General features: G+C 45.1%; 1 protein-coding gene across 3 annotated transcripts; it reads left to right on the top strand.

Annotated features, from left to right (window-relative positions):
* The first annotated feature begins 748 nt into the window (after positions 1-748).
* On the top strand, positions 749-9,790 carry CCNE1 (cyclin E1). Of its 3 annotated transcripts, XM_021701081.2 has the most exons (11): positions 749-771; positions 883-970; positions 1,188-1,256; positions 5,233-5,378; positions 5,498-5,633; positions 7,785-7,931; positions 8,487-8,582; positions 8,811-8,945; positions 9,057-9,168; positions 9,248-9,405; positions 9,698-9,790. In XM_021701081.2, the coding sequence occupies exons 1-11, from the start codon at positions 749-751 to the stop codon at positions 9,788-9,790; spliced, it is 1,203 nt and encodes a 400-aa protein (XP_021556756.2). The 3 variants fall into 3 exon arrangements, with proteins under 3 accessions (XP_021556756.2, XP_021556758.2, XP_021556757.2); XM_021701083.2 differs by lacking the exon at positions 7,785-7,931; XM_021701082.2 differs by lacking the exon at positions 8,811-8,945.
* The last annotated feature ends 565 nt before the right edge of the window (positions 9,791-10,355 follow it).

Genomic DNA, 10,355 nt, shown 5'->3' with positions numbered 1-10,355 from the left:
CGGTTCCGCGCGCAGGGATTTTTAAATGTCCCGCTCTTAGCCGGGCGCAGGAGCAGCCGGCTCGGCCGCCAGCGCGGTGTAGGGGGCAGGCGCGGATCCCGCCACCGCCGCGCGCTCGGCCCGCCGCTGCCTCCCGCCTCCCGCCTCCCGGCTTCCCGCTCGCCTCTGCCTCCTGCCTCCTGCCTCCTGCCCCCGGCCTCGGCTCGTGCCGCCTGCCTGCCGCGGAGAGACGGCTTCGGGTAAGGGCCCTGTCGCGAGCTGCGGGACGGCGCGGCGGCGAGGACTCCCACAGCGCCCGGGTCGGGCCGGGCCGGGGTGGGGGTGGGGCGAGGCCGGGTCGCCGGGTCCCTGAGGCGTCAGCGCGGGGTGCCCCGGTAGGGTGGCTCAGAGACGGACGGGGTGGGGGGAGGGAAGTGTTGAGGGGGAGACTGAGGCAGCCCGGGCCACAAGGGAGGAGATGGCCGGCGGGGATTTCGGGGGCCGTGCGGGCCCCCCCAACCCCGGGTTCGGACCCGGCATCGCAGACTGTTGGCGGCGCCGCGGGTGACAGGCCACCCGGGCCCATCGGCCATTTTCCTGACCGGCCCGGGAGGCTCCCGCCGCCGCCGCCGCCGCCGCCCGCGCGGGAGGGGGAGGGGTGTCCGGGGCAGGCTGGCCGTCCATACCCCCCCACCCGCCGCCGGTCGTCTTCACCCCACTGCCCGGTTTGTGTCCCTAAGGCCTGAAACTTGATCCCACGCCCTAAGCCATGCCGAGGGAGAGGAGGGAGAGGTGAGTGGCCCTGTCGCTGTGGGAACGGGAAGGGTATTCAGTGGTGGGGGAGGGGTGAACCCAGATTTGGGGAGAACTCACCCTGACCTCTGTGCCACCCTGGCTTTGCAGGGATGCAAAGGAACGGGACACCATGAAGGAGGAAAGTGGCACAGATGTCTCTGTTCGCTCCAGAAAAAGGAAGGCAAATGTGGCTGTTGTGAGTACAAAGGAGACAGGTGGGGGAGGAGACCCACCCAAATCTTACCTGGGAACCAGACTGGGCTCTGCCACATGTTTATTGATAGGGGGTTAATGGGAGTGCATTTGGCAGAAATGGTGCCCACAACCTAACCAACTTTTTCTTTCTCTCTCTCTGTTTTGTCTTTGGACTCTTTGGTGTGTTTCCTTGGGGGGTGGGGGCTGCTTTATATTAGTTTTTGCAGGATCCAGACGAAGAAATTGCAAAACTTGACAGGACTGTGAGAAGCCAGTGCAGCAGTCAGGTGGGTACACTTGCTGATTGGGCCTAGGTGGAGGGCCTCCTGCTCTTTGTGGGTTAGATTGAGTCTCTATCCCCCTTGCCTCCTGCTGAAGGCTTTTTCTTTACCTATGGCCACAGTACATATGGCTGAGCTCTGTGCCCAGCAGTGGCACTGACCTCTGCCAGCCTTGGGACTCCAGGGAGGTCTTGGGTTCCTCGCCAGCACCTTTGAGATTACAAATATGCGCTGATGTCTGGAAGAACCAGAATGGACATCAAATAACTCGGTCCTCTCCTTTTGCCCTTGAGGAAACCCAGACTCAGAGGAGAAAGTAACCCAGAGTCCTGTGCAAGCCAGGGGTGGAGTCCATCCTAGAGCCCTGTCTCTAGGCTGGCGAACCAGGGGGAGGGCTCCTGACACTCTGGGTAGCTGTGATGATGGGGGTTTGTGTGTGTTCATAAGCAACCATGAATTCTCCCCATCCACACTTCTATTTTTCCATCATGTCATGGTGCTTAAGGACCTCCCACCCCCTTTAGGTCAGGTTTCTAACTTTCCCCCTCTGGGGGTTCTCAGCCCATCCAGCAATTACCTACAGTGACTACTGCTGTCTGGGGCTTGACCTGCCCTCAGCCAGAGTATTTGTGGAATATTCTGTGTGATGATATATGTGTCTCAGCACAGTTTTTTTAAATTGACGAGTCCATTTCTCTGGTCTCTTTGGAATAGAGTTACCACCAAATTTCCTGCATGCTCGTGATATCATTACAACATCAGAAGTTCCCAGCAGAAAAAGCTTGTGTTATCTCTCCACCTCCAGAAACGGCTGGAGACTGTAGTTATGGCTCCAGTAGGGGAAGCAGCTGATCTCCAAACTAGCGTGTCAGGCCTTCTGACCCTATCACAGAGAAAAGCTGAGTGGGAATAGTATTTGAGCTGAGGGCAGTGGTCCCAACTAGGTTAGCAATGGGCAGCACATCACTTTGTTGGGCAGTGAGCAACAGCCATAGCAGTTGGTTCTGGAAGGGTGAAGGGCTTTAAAGCAGTAGGTTTGTAGTAATAGTTGTCACTGTACATAAGACCCTAGTAATTAGCATTTCTGGGGAGGTCCATTGAATATTGAACAAGGGGGTTGATAATTTCCTTCTTGTTAGATTTTAGGGAAGGAAATAAGAATTCTTTCTTTTCTTTTCCTCTTCTTTAAAATATAAGAAACAAACGAACTTTAAGTAGGGTGATTTTTGTGGGGCATGATAAAATGGATCTCTACTTTGTGAAACTCAAGATTGTTTATTTTGCCAACTGTTTTTGAATTGGAATTTCCGAGTGAGAAAGAAAGGCATCCATATTGACTTCTTAGAATTTTAGAGTAGTTTCTGTTCTCCAGGATGATCAGAGCGGTGCTAGGGTGACTAAAATGGGGCTGTGGTCCTATCCCTAAACTGTGGACAGTTGATCACTCTGGTATATGAATAAGCATATAATTTCCAACTAGAAGGAATTTTCATAGTGGTTCACAGATTAATGGCAACAAGTTTCTGCACATTTTGTAGAGCAGAGAGCTTGAAAATTGTCCATCTATTTATGGAGGATTCGTTGTCTTATTTCTCTGTGTAGATTCCTGAAGCTAGAATTTTGGGGTAACACAACCTTTTTGCCTATTAATTACACAGAATTTTTCTCAGGAGTTACAGTTCAGCCCAGTACAATAGCCTTGAGCTACTTGTGGGCATTATCCTAACTCCTTATAACTGCTTCATCAGGACCACAGAGAACCTTTGATTCTTACCTTAGGCCTTTCTTAAGGACAAGACTGCACTTTTATCTAAAATCCATTCAACATAATCTGTTTTGTTGTTTAACTTTTTTTTTTTTTTTTAAGATTTTATTTATTTATTTGACAGAGTGAGTGAGAGAGCACAAGCAGGGACAGCAGGAGAAGGAGAGGGAGAAACAGGCTCCCAGCTGAGCAGGGAGCCCGATGTGGGACTCGATCCCAGGACCCTGGGATCATGACCTAAGCCGAAGGCAGATGCTTAACCATCTGAGCCACCCAGGCACCCCTTGTTGTTTAACTTTTTGCATGAGACCCACCTTTTTTATTGAGGTGAATCCTGGGCTTTCATTAGTTACTTCTCAGCACCTGATTTTGCATAGGTAGTTCTATTGTTAATTCATAAGGAGGCAGGGGTGGTTAGAAATAGTCAAAATTGGTCTCTTGCTCTTATCCCTTTCCTTCCTAAAGTCAGATGGATCTGGCTTCCTTTAAAACCCAGTATCTGCTCAAGAGAAAGGGCATAAACGTCATATTGTGCTTCACCCACTGGGTCCTAAAACTTTCCAAACCACATGTCTGTTTGTGGGTAGTCCGGTTTGTCTGTGAACTGCGGGTTGGAAACTGCTGCCATTTTCTCCCCAAGGGCTGCTCTCAGCTCTTTCAGCCATCTGGCTGCAGAGGGTGGCACCCAGCTTCTGCCTTCACAGCTAGAATTCATTCCTGAATGAAGAAACTACTTGAAGCAGTTATGTGACCCTTTTTGCGTCAAGGAAATGCTACCAGTACATGACACTAGAGCTGGAAGGGGAGGTTGCCCTTCTGGAACAGCTGTTGGCAGGAGTTGTCATGGTTAATTTGCATGCCCAATTCTTCGCACTCTGGGTGGAGAAGAGCTTTATCCTGCTTTGCTCTTCTCGGCACACTGAAAGTGCTCTGGCTGCCTCTGAAAGTGGCCGGTGTGCCCTGAGAGCCATTCTCCAGGCAGCACCTGGAGCCCAAGTCCCCACGCTCATTTCTAGTCGTCCCCTTCTCCCTTTTCTTCTCTAGTCAACCTTAATGAGCTGTCTGCCTTAAAAAAAAGTGCCTAGAATCTCAGACTTCACAGGGTTTCCATGCTGGTGGGATTATTACCTGCCACATTGTCAACAAAATCACTCTTATAATTCAAAAAAATCCATCATAGGCTTCTTTTCAGAGTAGGACGATGAACAGAGCAGCTTGAAAAAGAAAATTTTCTAAATGGCAAAATGACCTTAGTATTTTCCAAATATTGAAAATTGAATAAAATTGAGTATCTGGAATCTTTAAAAGAAAAGCATATTTGGGTTTGGATTTTTAATGATGGTTTATTCACTTATCAGTTATTTGAGTCATTCTGTGCAAGACTTTGGGGACAGGATTCAAAGGTCTTCAGGGGTATCTGGCTTCTATCTCCACAGACTTCTTAGTATATCCTGTGACCATTCCTGGATTTGGTTTTAACTAGGCAGATATTCTTTTTGTTTTGTTTTGAGTTAAGGAAAACAAAAAGTCCCAATTATGTAATGTATTAGGCTAGTCTTGCAACCAAAAGATGTCACATTTGATGGTTTTTTGTTTTAAGATGGGGAAACTTTAAATATAGATGGTAATCAATTTACATTTTGATCTTTTACACTTGTGAATGTGGAGTGAGCATGTAAATACTTTTATTGGAAATCCTTTCACTTTTAAGAAATTTTAGGTTAGTTGTACTTGTTAAAAAAACAAATCTTTCAGTTGTGACCAAGTAATCCCACAGCATACCTTAGACTAAGTTATGCCCAGTATCTTACTGAGCTGCAAATGGATTTGTATTGTTGGTGCTGTTGTTGTTTTTTATAATACAAGAGCTGTTTGCCTTTTGTCTTAACCCCTCCTGGGTCCATCTTACTGCTCAGGTACGTGTTTGAGGGTGACAACGTGGAGGACAAAATGCTACTGACTCTGCAGTTGTCTTAGATATTTACTGCATAGGCTCCTAAACCAGTGACATGTGAAATGAAAACTTGGAGTCATTACTGTGGCTTTTACTTACACGTTCCATCTTCATCTAAATTTAGTCCAGAATATGTATTTGGGCCTAGAGATTGCTGCCTAGTGTGAAGACCTTTTCTGTTTTACTGGCTGTTCTATAAATCAATGAATGTAAAAATAGCTGGTTCATATCAAACATTTAAAAATGTGTTTTTTCTTTTACAGCCTTGGGACGGTAATTCTGTGTGTGAAAACCCCTGCTCCTTGATTCCCACACCGGACAAAGAAGAGGATGAGCCGGCATACCCAAGTTCCGCGTGTGGACCGCAGAGTTTCATGGCCTCCAGAGCCTCGCCACTGCCTATACTGAAGTAAGTTGCCTGCCATGTGCCTTCCAGATCTTTTACTCCTTGTGCACAATCTCACCAAGTTAGTGTGGACTCATAGTGACACCTACCTTTTGTCTTTCACTTGGCGTTGTTTTTTGTAGCTGGGCAAATAGAGACGAGGTCTGGAAAATTATGCTAAACAAGGAAAAGACATACTTAAGGGATAAGCACTTTATGCAGCGGCACCCTCTCCTGCAGCCTAAGATGCGAGCAATTCTTCTGGATTGGTTAATGGAGGTGAGCTTGAGTCTTCCAGCTGACTGAAAGCATTGACCACTTCTAGCATCATCTGTGCTCTTATGATCTCCTGTGTTTGATCCCATTGACACATTCTGTGTCTCTGAAGCTGTGGTTATATATTGCTGTTTTGCTTGCATTCTTCCTTAGAAGAATTTCTGAAGTCTCTTTACCTCTTAGACATTTTTAAGTTGGCCTCTAATTTTTTTCTTCAAAGTTCAGATAATTACATATTTTCCACATAACTGTAAATATTGATATTTGTTCTTTGTTAATTAAATTGCTTTTAAATCTATACAGTAGAATGCAGATAACAGCTATTTGATAGCCACTATCATAAGTTTTCAAAATAGATGAACAGGCTTATCTTCAACAGTCAGAAAGCTTACATTGTTCCTTTTTAACTCCTTGGAATCCATTTCTCCTTCCCCACAGAATATCGTCCTAACAAAATATATTGTTCAAATCTTTTATTGGTCACACCGTCAGACTTCTCTGCAACAATTGATCAAAAGAACGAGTATTACAAATGGTGATGGGTAATTGTTAAACATAAAAGGCGGTATTGTATGAGCAGTGCATCTCCCTCTGAGAGGAATTGTGGGTGACTCTGTGGTGCCTCGATGAAGGGGCCCTTCCTAGACACGTGGAAGCCTTGGGTGATGAGAAGTAGGCTTTCTTTGTGGTGTCGAAGGAATCTCAGGTAGATCCATTTTATGAAAAAAGGACTTGGGGAAGCCAAGTGTCTCAATATTCCCTAAAAACAAACTCTGCTGTGTACTCTTTGGAAAGCCTATATTCCAGGGGTATGTGCCCCCCTGTTATGCCCATCCTAGAATCAGATCCCCTGCTGCCACCTCACCATGTATGTGTCTTCGTCAGGCAAGTCATTGAACTTAGAATCTTGGTTTTCTTATCTGCAGTATTTTCTAACAGTATTTTCCTTGCAGAGTTGGTATGGATTAGAAATAGTAGGCAAGAAAAGATAGCTGTTTTTACCATTATTAATTTGTTTTTTCTTTATTGGTCTCTGAAAACGTTAACATTTTCTATACTGAGTTCTTTGGCAGGCCTGCCTGCTTAAAACTACAGGCCTTGCAGTTGCCCACTGCAGGCCCACTATAGCACATAGCCCTTCTGGGCCCTTGGAGACATTCTATAATTCCTCAAAACATTAGATGTGTACTTTACTCTTCCAGTCTTCAACTCATAAGATGTGACAGAGAAGTTCTATTTTGCATAATGCAGGTGATGCCATATACTTTAAGGAAGGCTTCTCTCTGAAAGTAAATCAAAAAGGTCATGTAATACCATTAAAAGGATAGAAAAGAATGGTAACCTTTTTGTCTTCAGTGGAACAAAACTGCAGGCTTGTCTGCAGCAATGCTGTTTCTCAGCCCCGAGCCCAGCCAGGAAGTCTGCGTGCGTGTGGGAAAGGTGGTACTCAGGCTGTGTGCCCAATTGTGAGCTGGGTGACATAGGTCTGAGAGTTTGTTCCTGAGGGGACAGAAGCTCTAGTTTCACTTCTGATCAGATCATAATTGTATTACTTTATAAAAACTGACTTCAAATATACCTCAACTTGGACTTTAGAAATACTCTTTAGTGATTGATGGAATTTTCTCTCAATGTTCCGTTTGTTGTTTCTCCCGTGCCTTTTCTACTTTTTAGCCCCATGAATTGCACTCACACAAGGGAAGGCCTATGTAGGAATGGCAGTTTTATATGCATAATCAGACATTAGGCGGTGGTGATGAGTTGAAGTCTACTATTTCCTTGGTCCTCTTCAGCTTCCTCATGCACATCATTTTACCTGCTCTCTCAGCAATCCTGTGAGGTGGGCAGGGCAGGCATGGTCCTAATTTTAGTTTGAGATTATCATTCACAGTTTTTCCATGAAAATGCTGCTTTAGCAGCCTATGCACATTTGCCCTTACTATTATATAGATCACAGAACACTTAATCCTCTGAGTTCCAGCTTTGCGCTGTGTTTGTGCTTAGGGACAAGCCAGGTAACCATCCTTTCAGAAAAGCAAAGTTCTCTCTCTTGATTTGGTTATATTGTCCTTCACCAAAACTCATGGCAAGTTGTTTTTTGTCTTTCTTTTTTCCTCAAGTAACTGTTCTAAAACATACTAAATATTTTTTCAGGTATGCGAAGTCTATAAGCTTCACAGAGAGACATTTTACTTGGCACAGGATTTCTTTGATCGGTATATGGCAACACAACAAAATATTGTTAAAACACTTTTACAGCTTATTGGGATTTCATCTTTATTTATTGCTGCCAAACTTGAGGTAAATTATTTTAAAATATTTCTTAGGTAGCACATGCTGTTTCTTGAGATCCCCTGAGATTACTGGAATAGGCCAACTGTTTGTCTACATTTTTCTAATTTGAGGTCATCTAAAGTAAAGATACATGCAGAAAGGGCTAGAAATCAACCAAGAAGTGAGAGAAGTAGTGAGTATATAAAATGCTTAGGTTAATGTAGTTACTTTACGCCAAAAAATTGAACTTTGACCCAAGAGGATTCAAATTTTGGTGTGATGAGAAGGGTGGATAGGCCCAACTTTCAAACATGTTGCTAAAGGTATTAAAAAGGTGAAAATTTTAAAAATATCCCCACTGAGTAAAAGCTGTATTTATGTCTTTATTTATTGGTAACGATGGGTGTTTGGTTTCTTTCACAATGAATGCATTTTGACCAGTGGAGTAGCTCCTGTATTTATTCCATGATGTTCCCTCTCTTTCCATGCTAGCATACTAAAAACAGGAATTTTGGATGTACATTGTAAGTTAAAACTGTTAGAGAAATTTGGTAGTCATTTCTCCCTTTTATTTCCTTTTAGGAAATCTATCCTCCAAAGCTACACCAGTTTGCTTATGTTACAGATGGGGCTTGTTCAGGAGAGGAAATTCTTAGCATGGAATTAATCATTATGAAGGTAGGTTACAAGTTAATTTTTCAGTCCTTTTTTTTAAATGCATACATAATATCTTTTCCACATTCAGTTTGAGTGCGTCTGACTAGGTGTTCCCCAGCTGGACACATTGTGGCATGGAACGTGGCTGCATTTTGAACTCCTTTGGAGGCCCCAAGGGAGCAGAAGCGTCTGTTTGGTTTTGTTTTTTTCTCATCCATTGGTCTGACCCTTCTCTCTGTTTTCCCTTAGGCCCTTAAGTGGCACTTAAGTCCCCTGACCATTGTGTCCTGGCTGAATGTATATATGCAGGTGGCATATCTAAATGACTTATATGAAGTGCTCCTGCCACAGTATCCCCAGCAAATCTTCATACACATCGCAGAGGTGAGTGGCTCTGTTACCTCTGGGGGGTCTACCTACCCCACCAGGAGACCGAGGAACTCTAGAAGGGATAGACGTTGGCCTCCTGCTTCAGTGTTCTTTTCTCCTCCACAGCTTTTAGATCTTTGTGTCCTGGATGTTGGCTGCTTAGAATTTCCCTATGGTGTACTTGCTGCTTCTGCCTTGTATCATTTCTCTTCATCTGAATTGATGCAAAAGGTTTCAGGTACGTTGGCTTTCTGGTCCATTCACAAGGTGTATTAAACTTACAAACCGATGGAGCCTAAAATTTATTTTCATTGCAGGGTATCAGTGGTGTGATATAGAGAAGTGTGTCAAGTGGATGGTTCCATTTGCCATGGTTATAAGGGAGACAGGGAGCTCAAAACTTAAGCACTTCAGGGGAGTTCCTGCTGAAGATGCGCACAACATCCAGACCCACATAAACAGCTTGGATTTGCTGGTGAGTCGTGTTCCTCGTTTCTCAGATAAATTCCTAAAACTGCCTGAGTAGCCTCTTCACTCCTCTTCAGGCAGGCTCCCGATATCCTAGAAAGACTCTAATTCTTATAATTCCTTTGAAAAAGAAAAATTGTGCTCAATAGATGCGATGTCTAAATAGCACACAGACCAGCGACTTCAGATTGTTCTTTGCTGTTTCGTTGCCCTCACCTCCACAGAAAGGAGCACACAGGCCGCGAAGCCCAAAGGATGCATTCTTCCATTTTAACATTTCTCGCTTTTATTCTTACCAGGACAAAGCCCAAGCAAAGAAAGCTATATTGTCTGAACAAAATAGGATTTCTCCTCTCCCCACCGGGGTCCTCACCCCCCCCACAGAGCAGTAAGAAGCAGAGCAGTGAGCAGGGGACTGCGTGACCACACCAGCATCCTCCACCAAAGACAGCTGTGCAGAAGTGCCCGCTCCAAGTTCCCTGCTGCACACTGGGGCGGAGGCGCGCGTTAGCTTTTACAGATATGTCAGCGGAAGAGCATGTCTCTTCTGCGACCGAAGTGTTTCTGTGGATGGCATTGGACAGGGACAAGTGTTTTTTATTGAATGCTTAGATTTTTTGAAATAAGTGGGTCGAGTACACCAGCCACCTCCAGAACACCAATGAGTGCTCCAGATGCTGCTAAGGAGGGTGATACTTGACTTGATTGACTGTTCACACACGGAACAAAGGCTTGAAGTTGCGGAGTGCCATGTTGCTGTGGGCTCCCCTCGGGTGTGCTGGGTTGTGTCGTATTGAGGGGAACAGGTGGTTGTGAGCATTGTGATGTGGAGCCCACAACCAGCTGTGCTGGGGGCCTGCCCTTTTCACACTATCAGTTGACAATGTACAATGCCTTTTATGAACTGTTATTTTGTTATTTTGTAAGTGCTGCTACGTCTATCCGTTTTTTTAATAA

This window comes from Neomonachus schauinslandi, chromosome 16 (assembly GCF_002201575.2).
Source record: "Neomonachus schauinslandi chromosome 16, ASM220157v2, whole genome shotgun sequence".
Classification (NCBI taxonomy): domain Eukaryota; kingdom Metazoa; phylum Chordata; class Mammalia; order Carnivora; family Phocidae; genus Neomonachus; species Neomonachus schauinslandi.
The sequence above is the reverse complement of the archived record's forward strand: the minus strand, read 5'-3'. Positions and strand labels throughout refer to the sequence as shown.